General features: G+C 35.5%; 1 protein-coding gene across 2 annotated transcripts in view; it reads right to left on the reverse strand.

Moving 5' to 3' along the window:
- DNAJC1 (DnaJ heat shock protein family (Hsp40) member C1) overlaps positions 1 to 18754 on the reverse strand; it is a 112773-nt gene that overhangs the window by 36020 nt on the left and 57999 nt on the right. For both annotated transcript variants that reach the window (XM_075143928.1, XM_075143927.1), the window contains 2 exons: positions 16406 to 16496; positions 6382 to 6548 (listed from right to left, as the gene is read on the reverse strand). In XM_075143928.1, coding sequence (XP_075000029.1) covers positions 6382 to 6548; positions 16406 to 16496 — 258 coding nt within the window. The remainder of the gene's footprint in view (positions 1 to 6381; positions 6549 to 16405; positions 16497 to 18754) is intronic.

Raw genomic sequence — 18754 nt, forward strand, 5'->3', positions numbered from 1 at the left:
TAAAAAGCTCACTCGGTTATCAATGTCCTATCTATGAAACACAGTGCTTTGATGACCCAGGCTGAGAAAAATAAAACCACAAACTGCATTTTAACCAGAAAACAGTTCAGTACAAGATGACCACAGCCTAGAATTCAACAACTGAAAAAACCTGAAACTACTATGTTTCCAGCACCTACCAATAAATTGTGTAAAAACCATGCTTATGTATACTTTTGTTTCATGGTATTTTTAATAATCCTAATTTAAGGGTAAAAAGTAAAGTGTAGCAAATGCAGGAGATCCACATTACCTAAGCTTCCCAAGCTCTGTGCACAAAAATAGTTTTTACTACTCCTGCTTTAGTAAAATCAAGCCAGGTGCTCCTGCAATATCAAAAACACCCAAATGCCAAGAAGTGCTGCAGGATAACATGAAAAACAAAAATAATGAGAAACATGATTTTCTATTCATACATCTGGTCCAGCTGGAAGGGATCAGGCACTGTCTTTCTCCACCTTTATCTCCCCTTTACAGAGCAAGCAAATATCAAAAGGTCAAAAGTATTCACCCCTCATTGAGGTAGAACTTGGAACTCTATCTTCAGAGACGAATGAGTCAAATAATGATATGCAACGAAGAGAAGATTCCAGAGGAAGAAGATGAGCAATCTGTAAACCAAAAGGAATTATAATCCTGGTCCCACTGAAGACAACGATAAATCTCTCATTGATTTCTCAAGGGCCAAGACTTTCATGCAATAACAACATTATTCACATAAACAATGAACTCTCATGAAAACAGCATGTGTTACAAATCATGTAAAATCAAATCAGAAGAAAGAATATGAGAGAAATCCCACTGGGAGAGAAATTACTTCGCAATGATTCATCAATAGAATGATTCCAGAAACGGTAAATACATATATTCTTGCATGAATATTTGCAAAAAGGACAGAACAAGATCAGATGTAGCAAAACATGTCCTCTAATAAGTTGCTTTTTTTCTTCCAGCTTCACATAATAGGCTGCCCAACAGGAAAGTTGGGTTAAATGGCTACAAAGTAATGCAATAGTGGCTTAACAACATATGCAGACCACAAAATAATGCAACCTAGAAGGAAGCCCATGATAACATTCCCTCTAAATTTCCCTTAATTCCTAACAAGCATACACGGAACACTTTTTCCAGTCAATTTTTGGTGACAGATAAAGAAAAAAAAAATTCAGAAGCTCGAGCTAAGTAAATCAAGTTACTTATGTCCTCTTAACCTGAAAGAAGATCTCACCTGGAAGTACAAATATTCAGTGACAAAACAAAAATAATTTTAGAAATAAACTTTTTCAGTACTTGCTCTGAAAAGCTTTGTTATCAGTATTAGAATGAGCTTTTAGTAATTCCTCTCAGCTTCGTAGTCATATGCAGTTTGCATGAATAGTGTAGACAGTGCTACATGAGTATGCCATTTAGTGCTAGGTAAGTATACGATTTCCTATATAGAAAAAAATCCCTCAAGAGTCTCATTACTTCATTTCCATGCTCTCAAATACAATTGAGTCTGCTTACACTATTTTCAACAGATGGAGTTTAAGAACAGCATAGATGGTCAAACAAAGGTTTCATAAATGGTCTAGGTAACATGCGCTAGTTATGCATCTGTCCCTACATGTGTTCCCAAATCTGAATTTAAACATCCTGGCTGCAAATTAAATTCAATATTTCTTTCTCTCCAAATTTATGAAAGGTAGTAAGTAATGATAAATGATTATCATTTTACCTACAACAGCCTGGAATGGACTGGAAAAATCATGCATTCAGTTATTACCCAACAGCTTCCCTCTTCTGGTCTAAAACTCCACCTATTTAACCTTTCCTCATAAATACGACTTTCTAAATTTCTTTTTATTGCTGATCTAGTCTTCCTATTAATTTTTATTTCTTTCTGAAAAGTGCAACGATCAAAACTATACAAAAAGTCCTAAAGGTGGATGGATCACTGCTGCAGAGAAATGCAGAAAAATTACCTCTCAGTTCTGTAATACTGAATATTATCTGAATATCTCCCAATAGCTCACTTCCTTTTAATATTCAGGTCTAAGTAGAGAGTAACAACATACCAAGACAAGCCCTTTACAGACATCAACTTAGTGTGTTCTCAAACTAACACCGAAGAATAACTTTACTACGCTATAAGCACATTTTCAGCCAGCTATGTAACCTTATGAAAAATCAGGAAACACTCCTCTTTCTACATCCCTTCATAGATCATTTTACCTTGCCCAAGAAGGAAGCTGTTTTCTTCTCTATAGCTTGTTCCTTATGTACTTCAATACTTAAACCCTATGGAAACAGTAATCAACAGTACATCAATAGCCTCCATACCACATTCAAACACGAGACAGAAAAAAGCCAAATGTTTCTAAGCAACTATCAATAAAAATTAGTAGATCAATCAAAAAACCACACTGTTCTCCAAATTGCATTTTATATTATTCTCCATGTACTTTTACATTGCTCCTATTTCATTTTGAACTGACAGTTAGGTCACTTAGTAGGGTGACAGTGGCATATATTTTTTTCCTTCTTAAAAAGGACGATGTCTGCTCTTCAGTAAGGATGATACTTTAAATGAATTCTAAGGTGAGGACTAGCCTACAAAGTCTTCTGAATTTGAGATTAAAACTTTACCTCCCCATTAGAGCTGCTAATTCTCATTTCCAAGCAATTTTCATTAGCCTTTACTTTCAAGATAATCTTTAATAAACACTGAAGCAAATTATTCATTTTATTCCAAAGCTATCCTCAGATCATGATTAATCTTAATTCCAGCCTCTCTGATCAATTCCTCTTGGCCTATTTCTTTACATCAACATTTATTTTTCTTCTATTCAGTTACAATATCCAACAGTTTAACTTTCGTCAAGTTGCACTTTATTCCTATACCTCCTGACTTAACAGACATATTGGAAAGATCAGCAAAAACTTATGCCTTTCTAGGCTACCAAACAAAAGTGATTTTTTGGGGGTTTTTTTGGAAGCCCAGGACACTGGCCTCTGAAACCACCAATTTTAAATCCATCAAACTCTTAACAGAAACACAAATATCTTTTTTTTTTTTTTTACAAATACAGAACTCCAGTTATCATCAACAATTAGTAATATTTATTTTACGACGAAAATCGCCATTTTATTTTTCTGCAGTGCCAAAGCCACACTCTTGCTCTACAAATAAAATGTAGAGCTCTTATGAAACTAAATAGTGAGTCAGATACTTCTGAAAGCCATTATCTTCTCCATGTTGGCAAATCTACTTTACAAAGCTTTTTAGTCTATGATAATGTTACTTCCTAGATTAGTATCTGTCAGAAAAATATCCAGATTCCTGTTGCAGATGGAACAATAAAAATCTTAATTTTTCTTTTATACAGCTTTGATGCATCTAAATTCATAACTTTAGACTTCCAAATTCACTCTTCTAAAGAGCGCAAATGTACTCTTCTGAACTGGAAGAAACATTAGTAAACAGCTTACAGGACTGTAGCCCATGAGCCATAGAATCATAGAATCGTTTAGGTTGGAAAAGACCTTTAAGATCATCAAGTGCAACCATTAACCTAGCACTGCCTAGTTGACCGCTAAACCATGTCCCTAAGCACCACATCTACACATCTTTTAAATAACTCCAGGCATGATGACTCAACCATTTCCTGGGGCAGTCTGCTCCAATGCTTGACAACCCTTTTGGGGACTTACTTCAACCTAACAACTGAACATAACCTAAATTTTTATCAAACCGGGCACTCTGCATGGTACAGCACTTCCAAAACACTAGTCCATGATTACAGGCACCTCCTAAGTACAAATGTCAACAGTGCAAAGCAGTTCATGAATAATATGAAATAAATCGTAATCATCTACACTCGGTATACCAACATCAGGGACAGCAACTCCACTTCCTTATTTCTGGAAGGATGACAGTAACAATATTTTATCAAGCTACTTTGATCTTTCCACATGGATAACTGCTCTCAAGCCTGGTTGACTATACATGGTCCACATCCCTGAGCTATCATGAAAGAAAAGGAAAAAAAAAGCTAACAAGCTTTCTCATGAGTGAAGCATGACAATCCCAAGAAAAAGTCTGATGGCAAAATGATTTATGAAAGAGTAACTTTTTCCTTAAGACAAGCAGAACTGAGAAGTGAATGTTACACGCTACTTGCGTGTCCATGCAAGAAGCAGAAGAGGGAGGTAGAAGAGGGATGCTGTCTCAAAACACATCTATGATGTGTAGTGGAGGAAAATACATCTTTCTAAAATGGAAAAAGTATTGAATGACAGTTAGAAACAATTAACTTGTGGTACAACCATTTTCCCAGTGAGCTTATTACAAATCATATGACACAGACATTCTCATATCGACATACAAATGGCTCCTAGAAGCTACTAGAGCCAGTAACGTATATTCTCCATTTCTTTGTACAGTTTATGAATCTGATTCTCTCCACTACTGTATTAAATGTCGATGTTGCATTGTGGTAACATATTAGCTGTCAAGGAAAGGAAGCACACCTCATCACAGTTTGTTCAGGTCAAACACTTTACCCAGACAGTATACCTGCAAATTGCCTGCTTGTCCCTAAAATGTTAACCCCATTTGTAACAGAATATAATTCAATAAATAAACTCATGAATCAAAGTGATGAGATGCAATACTGAACGTCTAGGTAAGCATAGAAAAACAAGTTACTTACCTTTTAATAACAGTTCTTTGATATGTTTTAATTTCTGTGACTCCTGTTTCTGAAAGGATGTACCTACATCTTGTTCTCTTAGCAGTGACTCTGAAGACACAATATATATATACTCTGTGTAGGAGGTGCAAAATTATAGATGGAATAGACCCAGTCTTATTCAATTCCTTCATTTTCACGGGAATCCAAAGAAAGACTCAATTTCCATCAGAGGGGAAGGTGAATTTGGGGATCCAGATAGACAAGCATGCAACCAACCCAAGCTACTGTAAACAAACATGTACTTTTCTCCTTTAATCATTTGCCCACACAGCCTGGTAAGCAAAGCTGGTTCACAGAGATGCAACTAACAGGAATCCAATCCACAGGAGCTTCTTGAGTTAAGGTAAACAAAGCAATGACTGTACATATGCTCTTAACTTTCAAGACAACTCATCTACAGAATTAAGGACCTGAGTTCTTATTTTCTCTAAGTGCGTGAAAATGAGCTCCAGTGTTTAAGGATTCAGAGTGTCAATCCCTTACACAGAAGTCAAAAGCTAAGCATATTTGCAGAACGGATTTGTTACAGAAATATAAAAGTAAACATAATGCAGATGTACTAAATAATACAGAAAGATAAAAGTAACAGCAAGATAAAACTGGCAACTGCGAAGTCATGAAGCTTAGGAATCCAATAGTGGTAGATGATTAAACAGATGATTATGCAAAATTCAAATTATGTTAAGTAAAAATTTCAAGTCTGGCTAAAAATTGGAGGAAGTATTTTTCACAGGCTTGAAAACAACTAAGGAGTAAGCAAATCTGCAGCACAAATCAGCAGAGGAATCAAACAAATGACAGCAGGAACTTCTTTCACTATTTTGACGCTGAAGTCAATGTGTTGCCCTAACTACACTCCAAACACACCGTTCTTCTCATTTCAGTCTTCCAGGCAAGGCAGATTTTCAAGTCAGGAGACCAATTTATAACATTTCTTCTGTCACCTGTGTATCTCATCTAGTTCTAAGATGAAAACTATACATTTTCAAGCCAGTATATTTTAATATTATATTTTATATTTACCAGAAGTACACTAACTGCCACTAAGAACCCTTACCTCTAAGTAGCAAGAGCCTTAACAATAGGCTTAAGTCAAATTGTTAGGACTTTTCCCTAAGTCAGATGAAATGCATAAAGTACATAAGCAGTTCCGTAATCAAAAGATACTACACCTGGATATTAAGCAAAGGTTTCTTTTTCCTTTGCTTTTTTTTTTGTTTTTAAAATAGAGAAGAATCTATTCTTGCAAGCAAAACATTATTAACTGCAGCTAAGAGAAAGAACCAAGCCTCACATAACCTGACAGCATTATGTTCTACTAACTTCTAGTGAACAAGAATAGTATTTATATTAGAAACTATAGAGAGCTTTCAGGTATTTTCATCAATGACATCCTATTATAATAACATTTCCAGTATCATTACACAAATTACACTGAATATTGGTATAATCTTTTCCATTATGTCTCTGCCTGACAATTAATATTTCTCTAGACTTTAACAGTATATGAATATTGTGGTGGTTTACATACATTATTCCATTTTCTTAAGAGGCAAGCAAATGAATCAACATTTAAAATATATAACATGAAAGATTTTGAATTTACCTTCTTTTTTTGTGTTCTGTTCCTGCCTCCCAACCAATCATCCATCTGTTCCTCAATCTCTTCAATTGAAGCTCCATGATCATATGATGGTATATACGCACTTGACTCCAGAACCGTGTATACAGGGAATTCCGATTTTGGTTTCTTGACTTTAGGCTTCTTCTCCTCTACACAGGAGTAAAAAAGAAGAAGAAAAAGTAATGCTACTAATACTGCAGAGAAGTATAATTCAGAAGCAGGCTTAGCTCCTCAACTCTTAATATTAAAATTTCCACTGAGGAAGGGGCTTCAATTTCTTTGTTAAAAAGAAAATTCAGAGTTTTGCATAATAATTTTATTTTTATGAAAAAAAAAGTAAATAGCAATGCACACACTTAGCCCCTCTTCTATCTGAACTATGTCTTAAAGGGCCAAATGAGGAGCCCCTCAAAAACACAGTTAGCTCTTGCCACTGCTACACCATCTGGCAATTAAGATTAGTACAGGCAAAAGCATAGGGAGTTGTTAAAAGATTTCGAAAGTCCAGCTGGCTTCAAAGAAACTGGCAAAGGCAGAAAGGTGAGTTTTAGACAATTTTGTATTGCTTTATGGTCAGCTATGCTGAGTAAAAGGTTCTGAGTCAATAGATAGCTTCTGTGTTCTCAGATTTCTCTAACTACAAATAGCTCTGTTCTAGCACTTACACATTTAGGAAGATTTAAATGTTGGAACATCATTTCTCAAACTGATCACTGTTTTCTGCTCAATCTGTCTTTCAAATGGTATTAAAGAGTAGTAGCAAACTTAGGGTACGGGAAGGAGGGGTAACAACCACCTAAATCCCAGCAACTGAAAACATACCCACTATGTAAGATGATCTCAAAAGAAAGATTTAAGATTGACTGAAAATTGCCAGAGCTTTAGGAAAGACAAGAGGATAAGGATCAGAAAAAGAAGCTTGAGCACTCAGAAAGCATCCAGAAACTTCAGATATGCCAAGTGGGACTCTTTTGTTTTTTCCTCATTGTTTTAAAAAATATGCACAATAACTGGATGCTCCTAAGGATGCTACTAAATTGATCTAACAGCTGGCTGTAGCCAAAAGAGGAAAGTTCTACTCTGCCTCCACCTTTCCACTCTCCACTGTGTGCTTATGTGCTCCTCTCTCTTCTATTTGTGCTTCGACAGTCATCTAATCACTTAGCAAACTAATTAAATTCACTGATCTAGTAGAAAATTACTCCTTTACACTCAAACGAAAAGAAAGAATCCAAGTCATTTAAAGATGGTGGGCAAGGAACAGGAGAACCACACTTAGCAGCAGCCGTGGGCCATTATATCAGTTTATCTGCCTTTGCAACTATGCCCTAATACTTTTCTGAGCACCAGAGAAGAAATATCTGTTTTTCATGAAAGCTACTTAAAAAAAATCCTAAAGAGGACAGAGGACTGTTCCCTACAGACTCTGATGCAGAATTCCTTTTCCTAACAGTATATGTGCAAGAACAGAACAGTGGAAAGACTCCATGGACTTGATAAACTCCTAGGAACTGAATACTTAAGAAAACAATAAATGGAGAGAGAACTCTTTCATGGCACCTTTCAGAAGTCCAAAAAGAACAGGAAATTCATACAGATGTTGAAAGTTAACAAAATTACTAATGATCTTTTAAACTTTTAAATGTATGTTGTTCAGAGACCTCTTTTTGTGAGAAATCTCTAATTTTGCTTGTAATTGTCAAATTACTCTCAATAAATGAAATATTAAGTAAAAACTTGTCTTTGGATTTTTTTAGCATTCTTCTATAGGTATGCACAGTAAATATAATTAAATGACTTATATAAAAGAAAGCCCAGAAATGTTAACCAGCATTTCTCTCATTGTTCAGATGTTATTAAAGACAATACTGTTGCAAAATTCTTTTTGTCTGTTTCGAAACGTAATTTTTAAAACCAAATCACATATATTAGCCATTATCTCATTTTTCTCCAAAGTTGCCATAGGTAATAGCTTCTGGAGTCAGGATAAGTAACAATGGCTTCACCAGCTATTTACTGCAAACACATATACTGGCAAAAATATTCTAGGAAGTTACCTTAAATGACAATTTCCACTACTGTATTTCAATCCTGCAAAATAATCAAGCACACTGCATGTGTTCACTTGGAATTATTTAACAGGGGAGACACACCGAGACAGTTGGATTTTCCTGTATCTTGCACCCCATCATCTACTGTTTGCTAATTTTCCCTCTCAAAATGTGCGAATAGTTAAAGCCTGAATACATCTAACTAGCATTTAAAAATGAAAAGCCTAGCCTGCAAATAGGTCATCTAGGCTCTTTCTGTAGTTTTAGAACTAATTCTGTAACAGTATTTCCGAAACTGCACTGCACCCCACTTTAAAATGAGGTATCATTTTAACTGCCTTTAAAATGAGGCAGTTAAGTGAGAGAGGAAGACCTAACATAGATAAGACACTCCGCTGTTTGCTGACTATCAAAGGAATGAGAAATCCCACCTAGAGAAGATGGCTGTACAACCTCAAACATGCACTCAACCAGAATTAAAAAATCTGTCTCTACTGTCTCCTGTGCATATACAAAAAGATGAAGGAGTTCAGCATAACCCTTACATACCACAATGGCTGTCATATTGAAGTAAAAAAAAAAAAGAATTGAAGTCACAGCACTTTTGACATAGGGCTCCCAATAACCCATTGAGAACAGTTTCACCTCAGAATTTTTGAAAGCCACTTTTTAGAATAGGAAAGTACATAAAAGTGGTTTAATGGTAACATCATAAAGGATTTCAGATAGGGGAAGTTCAGAAGTTATGTTCAGAGGTAATGATGTACACTATGAAGCCTCAACTTAAGGTAGCCAAGCACTGTTGTTCTTTCAGGTGAAGATGAAGAAAGCAAAACAGATCACTGAAACTATTTCACCCAAACCAACAGAAGTTCACAGCAGATGGAAGAACTAGAAAGAAAACCTCTCTTTCCATATTACCTTTTCATTATCACCAATTCAACTGCCAGCCCAAAGGACAATTCCGACCTGACCTGGTGCTTTCCACTGAAGAGAATAAGGATCAGGTTTTCCAAATAGTAGATGATGCCTAGACAGCTGAATCCTACATCTGCTAAGGCTTGACAGACAGCCAGGAAACTAGTGCTGCTGCCACCACCACAATCTAAAGCAGGGATGTGTTTGATGGTGCTGACAGTAGCAACTGCAGCTGTGATTCAGAGTTTTGAAAGACAAGTGTTGCCTTAGTACTTAGTGTCATCTTCTAATGGTGCTGGGTTTAGACTATGTGGCCATCCACAATAACAGAACAGGCTTTTAAAATGCATTTTTCTCCTCCAGTCTCAAATACTGTTCTAATATCGTTAGAACATAAATCTAACTGAAACACAGGAAAAACATACAGAAAAAGATTTCAGAGGTTCCTCCCAGTTTTGTGACAGCCTACCCTCTGTCCACTGGAGACACAATCAGACCACTATGCCCTACGCAGGCACCGATATCCAGCGGACCTTAAGTATGAACAGAGTAACTGGTGCTCACACAACTAAATGCAATGGAGAGAAACAGTCTCGGTGAAACCAGAGCCTGACTTCAAGCTCAATAGGGTAAATTAATAGCTTACTCTCACTAGTATTTTCTGGGAACGTTATGTATTTTAATTGCCAAATTACAGTGTAGTAACTTTTCTAGTTTATTAAATAGAATAAAAAAAACAGGCAACAGCAGAAAGTAAATGGATAATCCAAGATCATAAGCACTATGGAAATTGTTTGATATCTACCACCTCAATGTAAAATGATCAGTATTTGACATGAGTTATGACTTTTACAGAGTTCTAGTCCTTCTGTAGCAGAAATTTTGGTTTATCATTTGCTGAATTCTTACTGCAAGGATACTAATTTTCTATGAGTAATTTCCACCTTTAGAACTATCAAGTTCTTTACCAGAAGACTAAGTTTGACTCTGTATTTAACAACTTAGAGTTAAAAAAAGAGATATAATTTGTCCCCTATGTTTGAACAGCATATAAACACACCCATCACTGGGATCCCCAGACTTTAACAATTAGCTAACTCTCTTAACCTGTACAGTACTTTATGTTTCTAAAGGCCTCCAAAACTATTCCAGTACTGGCTATACATTTTATAGTTTATGGTGCCATGATCCAGGTTTTGAAGTTTGATGAATTACTTGCACATAATCAGATACTTTGACCTTCCTCGTTAGTCCTTCCACCTTGTTACTACATTAATTTTATCAGTGGCAGAATTAATAGTATCTGGTTAATGGTTATTTGCTTTAAGATATATCAGCTGTCATTTTTAGGAGATAAGGAATCAGCTAGCCTTTTGGATCGACTGCCATGTAATAAAACAGTGGTGCTTTTTCCATAATGAATATCAGAGGTCCATATTTTAAAGTTTTCAGAAAAGTATATACTGATTTTACCTGCCAGTTGATGTAAATTTAAAGAATTCAGATAATTTTTCCCAGAAAAAATCACCGCTTCATATAGAAAGAAACAAAACAAATAAAAAAAAAAAGGTGCTGAACTTCTGCAAAGAAAGTATGACACATCAAGCTGGAGCTCCCTCTCTTTGTAAGGCTTCTAAGCTTTAAGCATGAACAAGAATTCACAGAATTCACAGAAAATATGGTCAAAAAGACAGTGATGTTTTGAAAATCACAGAAAGAAAAGGGACAGACTGACTGGTATCTCATGCATTGGTAACCAAGAAATATGATCACACAGAGATAGACAGCAAACATCTTTTTGGCAAGTCAGTAAGATACTGCATTGAGATATCCTTTTCTTTCAATATTGTTCACTTACCTACGTATCTATTAAAAACAATCAAAGCATTTACAGCGTTAAAATTTGTTTAAAACATGACAGAGAAAAATTCACTTGCATGTACAGCAACACCGTTAGATAGAATACAATAGACCCAAAAGTCTGGAAAAAAAATTGTACTAAGCTTTTGACAGTCTACTGAAAAAATGGAGCAAACTATATTCAATATTAATGCAATATGGGGCAAACACTCATATGTTTAAAAAAAATACATTTCTGTACTCATAATAAAGCCAATGGGATTATATGAAAGCATCACGAATTGGAGACAAATATATACATCTGCTGTACTGAGACCTAGAAGCTAGTTTATTTTTGAGCAAACTGACTAAAAACATGCTTAGCGATGAATATATCCTCAACTACAAAGAACTTCTCACAAGCTGTAGGGTTTGATGTCTTTCATCTTCTTCTCTGAGTATCTACCCTTCCCAGAACTTCCTATTCCCCCAAAATACCTCATCCTCATAATATGAAAGGGTTAGAAATAAACCTCCAATATTTGAGAGCTAATTTGCCTTCCAACAAACATATGATGAAACACACATGCCTCTTTCAAATGAACCTCATGACACTGTATGTTAGTGGAATATTTTCCATAAAATCTGCAGCAAGTTTTGTAGGGAGAGGCGTCATATAGCCTAGTTGAAACAACTGGAAAAAGCACACGAGCTTGCAAGTTCAAAATCCTTTCAGCAGGCCTGCCAAAACAATCAGTGAAACTGATGATACTTAGTTTGCCATAATTAGGCTTCAGAGGTAACAATTAAGTGATCAGAACATTCACACCCATGTCGACCAAAAAAGCATGCGTTATATGAATTAATTTTCTCTGAACCTGTCTGTCAGCAAATCATTACTGAGCAGGCATGCAAACACTGCATTTTGGCAGGGATTAATACTAAAAACAATTATGCAAGATATTTGTCAACTGTTTGGAAGTAAACTAAAGTCACCATCAGTATAGTACTAGATTACATAAATTTGGCCAAAATGGTTTACAGTGAAGAGGAAAGTACAGGAGGAAGTAGGAACATAGACTGGCTGGTAGTCTGGGACCAATCAAATCAAAAGCATTTTTGAAAACTACATAGTTAAGGACCGTATGCCATATCTGCACTTACGAAGGACTGTGTGCAAGGAACCTTTGATGTAAGAGCTTGCAGTTATGGTGGACAAGCAATCTGAAATGAGCTAAAAGAGCAATGGGAACTAAGGTAATTGTGATTCTGTAAACAGAACAGTAATAATAGAAGAAACGTGATTTTATAATCAGAAGATGACAAATATTAGAAAAATGTATACAAACACCGGGTCCAATACTTAGAGCTACACTGGAAAACTAAATAGAGTACAGAAAATCCACAGAAATTAAGGGCTAAAGAAATGCTTCAGATAAATAAAACTTCTTTTTTTAAGCACAGAAAAATGCTAATAATGAACAACTGAAAGCTAAAGCTAGAGAAATCCATCCTGAAATTAAGATATTACTATATAACAGTAAAATTGTCTGTACAAACCATGAAGAACAGAAGGCATCTCAAGGTTTTCTGATCAATATTGTATCTTGCATAACAAGACGCTAAAAGCTAAAGTGCATCACTGGTACAAGTCAAACAAGACAAGTCATGAGAATCAGTATTTTTCACTGATTTTTGCCTGTAAGGGTCTGAAATAAACACATTATACTAAATGATCTAGTGATATCTTCTGCCCCTAAGTTTCATGAAACAATATAAAAAGCTACCCAAGCAATATGTTGTATTCCAAGCTGTCTGGAAAGGGAGAACAACCAAGCCTAACCAAACTTAATTAAATGTATTAAAGGTTTCACTATCGCTCTGGATTTTTCACAGCAGACACTCAGGTAAGACATGTCTTACTATAAAGCCCTATACAGAGATATAAATACCACTATAGCTACCATCATAAAGCCTCAATACAGAAAGAAGGCTAGCAATGCAACCATAGGGCTAGTAACTTTGTATTTCAATTAAAGCTTGAATGATGAGGGTGAGGAAAAAACTCAAAAAACTAAGTACTATTCAACATGGTTTATAACTAGAAACAAAATAGTTTCTTGCCATGGTTTTTTCCAGATGCCTCGTACATCCTGGCAAGAGTTCTGGATTTACAATGCAAATATGTTTGGTAATTGGGATGCCAGTGAAAAGTTCACTTGCAATATCTAGCAGGCACTATTTCTTTAAAATGGCATATTTTAAAAATAAATTTAAATCTTCATATTGGAGATCAGGGAGAAGAAACATAAGAAGAACAGGAAGTAAGAGAACTGCCAAGGCTAAGTATAAAGAAAGAAAAATAGATGTGTTTTCCCCCCAAAATGGACGTGGTTGAAAGAAGTACTTCATGCAAGAAAAGGACCAGTAGAGCTGCTAGAATTTATCTTGACAACTACTCAAACCTTGCAATTTAAGTTTAAAAACGGGCAGAGTCATCTGTCCCAACAGTGTATGCCTAAGCCTTCTGAGTTTAATGACTACTCAGTTCAGTTAATACATACTCTATTTTATCCCATGACTATGAAGAACAGGGCTATCTATTGTTACAGAATCACTCCCATGCAGGGATTATATGCATGTGTGACACTACAGGAGAGGGAGAAGTTAACAGAAAGTTTACTAATCAAAGCACTTTTATTTTAAAATATATTTTGTCTTCTGGCATCTAAATGTGAAAAGGGCATCAGAAAATGTAAGGCAAACCATTTCTATTTTTGTACATAGAACACCCAGTTATCTGTAATTCCATACAAAACCACATTTCCTAGAAACATAAGGTCTGTATTGTCAGTTGCTATATTTTTGTAAGGTAAAGTTGTAAAGTTGCTATATTTTACTAAGGTAGTAATGACAGTTTTGAATGGATTGAGAAGTGATAAGAAACACTGCAAAAGTGCCAGAAAAATAAATCAAAATTGTGTGTAATATTGACTTACCAAGAAATTACTTTTTCACACTCCTTACCAAATATAGCAGTTTAATGACATCTCAATACTGTCCTCTCTTTTCTACTTTGCAAATTATATTTTCCTCCTCCAGTACCCTTCTCTGGTTTTAGTTCAAGCTGCCTACAGAATACCACACAATTTCAGCAGGAAAGCAGATAGACATGGGGGTAAACTAGCAATTAGATCATGAAAAAACAAGCACTGTAAAACAGCTATTGCTAATCTGCATGAGATACATTTACTCAATTAGATAGATGGAACTGTTATTATGAACTCGCATTTCACGGATGGTCTCTAAAATTAAGAAGAAAGGGGGCAAACAAAATGCACATTTGGTGATTTACAACCTTTCTATGCTAATTGTGAAGTGACAATGCAAAACACTATAATGAAATAAGCAAATTTAACAGATGCTTTGCATGCAAGCTTCAGGAAAAAATAACATAATTTTTTTTATGCCTACAGTAACATAGATGCATCTCTTGTTCTTCTCTTGGGAGTCTTATTTCTTTTAAAAGAAGTTAACCGACAGCTCATTCTGCTACCCAGTGATAGCACTGCTATGGCTGACCAAATCAATTCTGTGCCAAATTTCAAACTCTGCTAATTACGGGTGGTGACTCTCAATCCTTCCTCTTGCTCCCTGCCAGCAAGCCTACCAAGGGAGGGTAGGATGCCATCCAGTGAGACTGGTGAGGACTGGACCCTGCTCAGGCGAGTGACATTGGGTCACCTGGCAGACACGGGGGTCACACACCACGTCACACCCGGCAGCATGACAGGGGACAGGGTCGTGCTTCTGTCAGAGGTCAGGGGTGACCTGGAAGGGGAAGTGCGCCAAACCCACACCTCTCACGTGTGGGCGCTGCTACTGGAGGTGACAAAAAAAGGTGACTTTCACATGACACCTGGCAGAGGAGAAATACTGAAAAGTTCACACATGGTCTTTCAGTGTAGCACGCACGCTACAATTTTAATGACTTTATACTTTCACTTGCACTTCTGTTTTCACAAACTAGTTCTTTTATAACAGTAGTAGTTCACAGATTTCAATGAAGAATGTATGCCAGCTATTTTGAACAATGGCAATACGTTACTATCTGACAATTTAACAAGTTTTTAATAACCCGAGTCAAGACCCTTTTCGAGGGCCCATTTTGTGGTAGGTATCTCAAACATAATGGCAGGCCTCCCTAACAAGCATTAAATGCACTATTTTGCTAAATTTGGCCTGGGTCCACGATGCTCGCTGAGGTGCTGAATGTTATCCATTTTCTCAGAATAGATTCAGCTACAGATAAATTAGGAATTATCGCCGAAACTGGATCTCTTCGCTGATTTTACAAAATTAAGCTATTTTGTAAATATAAATAATGCAGCTGTATTTTAAGTGCCTAAAGGCTTACGCGTACTCAAAGCTAGTAAATTATTATAGGGCACTCAATGCACTTGTCAGAATAAAGGAACTTAAAAGCATGCACTTACATACAGTAAATAAAGCAAGCATGCACATACAAAGAGACAAAAAAACTTTTAAAATTATCTTCAGAAGAGGGTAGGTTTAATCCTTGGAAAAAGCAAATAACTGAAAGAAGAAAAGGAAAAGTCACCTATAATTATTGAATACTTTATTAAGGGAAATGCTAATTGCCTTCTCTGGTCTTTTATACGAGTGTAAAGACTTTAAGGCATTTATTTCAATAATAGTATGAATCCATCTCCAAAGTCTGAATCCATGCTTTTGGATGAACAAATTATGTCCTATTTCTATCACAAAAATCAACTCAATATGCACAAAAGAATTATTAAACATATTTTTCTAAAAAAATATTTACAGACAAAGAGAATACAAAAATCCTCAAAACGCAAGAGGTGACTTTGGAAAATGTATACTTTGAGATCTATAAATTTGAGATTTCCCTCTCCCATAAAGCAACATTTCTAGCAAAGTATGCTTTTGTTGCTACTATATAACTATCACCTGAGTTTTGTGCTTCTATAGGAACAAACGGGCAGCCTACTGCAAAATTAGTCACAAAATTAAAAGCTTATTTAAATTTAACAGCAGTACAGAAATATATAAAGCACGTGTTTTAGAAGATTATAAAAATGTTTGATCACATACATCCTGTGTAGTAGGTATATCGTATTATATCTTTGTTTAGTAAGACAGTGGTAAAAACTCACTCTGAAGTGTTTCAAGTTCAGCCTTAGCCAGGGCATCTTCTTTCGCCTTCATTTTTGTTTCTTTATATTCTACATATAATTGTCTGGCATCCTTTAAGAAAATGTTGCAATGGCATTAGCATCCTTATACAAACAAGTTATTGAAATGGCTCTGTTTTAAGTTCTCAATTAACTTCACAAAAAAATTTAAGATACATTCGTTTGCTTGAGTTACAGTAATTTTCAGTATAGAAAGTATTTGTTTAGAATGTAGAATTTTTGTGTAATAAAGGTTCAAATGTAATAGTATTGATATTATAGACTATGATGCTCACTGACAACCTGAAAAGCAAAATGGTTAGAAAAACATTTCTAATCACTACCTATAGCTTTGTAAGAGGCCATGTACCCACTTTGCTCACATCAGCAATCTGGAAGTTCCAGGAAGAAAAGTTTTTAATTAGAGTAGTGTGTGCAGGGACAAACAAAGGCAATTGCTAGTCAGCAGTCCTCTTAGTGTGAACTCATTATGGTAACACAAACTGCATGTTCCAAAACCCAACTTGTTCCCCGCCTTTTTTTTCCCCCTCCCCGTTTTTTTTTTAAACCAACTTCTACATTGCTATTAAAGTGTTGAAAATATATATTAAGTTGTTTTTCCTCCAAGGATCAGATTAGATTCTAATCTGAAATCTATCTGGCAAATTTACACATAAAACTAGAAGTCCTGTCATATATCTCACAGTAAGTTACACATTTCCAAAATCTGATGATAGATTTGCGTCGAAAGCTTTCCAATATGAACAACCAGATTGCTGAAGTAAGAGGTATGGAGAGTTTTCTTACTCTCACTTACCAATTTAAGAGATTTCTCTACTCATTCAAAAACAATGAATCTATAATAGAAATGCTGAAATAGACAAATTATTACTTATCATTTCCAAGCACGCAGAACATTTATTATATTAAATCAAAATTAATTCTAGTATTAGATAAACCTAATTTTAGTTCTTTACAGATAAAAATAACTTTATTCTTGTTATTACATTAACAGTCCCACTTTTTACATATAAAGGGTGATTTAAATTTTAATGTAGAAAGTATTGTAAAACATCAGTATTTTTTTTTTTAATTTCAACTATAATCCCATAAATTTGAACAAAATCTGGTCACATTAAAAATTAAATAAGACATCTTAATAAATTTTGAAAATAAAAACTGAGTTAAGCAGTCATTACTGCTGCCTCTAATGGCAGAAATAATCCAAAAACATTGCTTCCTGCAAAGATATTATGACACCACAGTTGTTCTTTGTATTATACTGGCATCTACCCCTTCAAAGATAACTTGAGGGAGGTGGGACAACACAGGACAGAATCATGATCCAGCTCTGAGCAGAACTTCGTAATGTTTTAGAGACATCTCACTGATACAAGTCAGCCTGAGGAACAACTCTGACAAATTCCCACAAAAGATCAGTAAGGTTTCATCTCCTTCCAAAATACTTCTTACTCTCTATTTGTCTTTACATTTGGGTACAGAAATGGGAAGTTACATTTCTGTGCCAGGTTTATGTAGGAGATCACGGCACACAGAAGAAATTTTAAAGACTTTACATTACTTTTTGCTGCTGCAACATAGCAGATGAGAGCATCTCACATGCTTACAGTTTTGTTCTGGGGGACGGGAAAGAGGTGGGTTTTGGTGGTTTTAGTAGAATTGGGGCTAAAAACCATGTGTAGGTACAGGAGGACTACCATTAACAGCAGATATGAAGGCTTTGAGGAAACACATTCAGTTTCTATGTTATAACATTGAACGACAAAATTAGGATCAGCATTGGTTCTCTTTTTGGTTTACCTGAAATATGAATTCCCTATCACATATGGAAACTTTCCTTGTACTCTCCAGATTTGGACTATTTGCATCACTAAGAAACAGAAACAGCCATAATGTAACGGTTAAGTTCTGCTATAAGTTTGAGACGTTTGGGTTGCATGGCATACACAGGACTCAGACATACTGATATCCAAAAAATGCTTTTGTTTAAGGCTATGATTTCAAAATGGCTACAATTAACTGGCATTTAAATTTAACCCATTTGACACTGAAAGCCAATATTTGATGCTAAATTCTGGTGTAAAATCCATTATTGCTTGTGGGATCTCCAGACAGCAGGCACTAGGGGGTAACTGTCAATCTCTCCAGCATGTCAATCACAGAACAATTGGAAATGTGGCTCAGATGAAAATGAGAAACAATAGCTGAACAACAAAGAAAACTAGTCAGAAGCACATAAATGAAATTTAATAGTACTGTTGCTTTATAGATATAAAATGGATTATCACTGCAAATGGAGTAATATCCAGG

This window comes from Calonectris borealis, chromosome 2 (genome assembly GCF_964195595.1).
Source record: "Calonectris borealis chromosome 2, bCalBor7.hap1.2, whole genome shotgun sequence".
Lineage (NCBI taxonomy): Eukaryota > Metazoa > Chordata > Aves > Procellariiformes > Procellariidae > Calonectris > Calonectris borealis.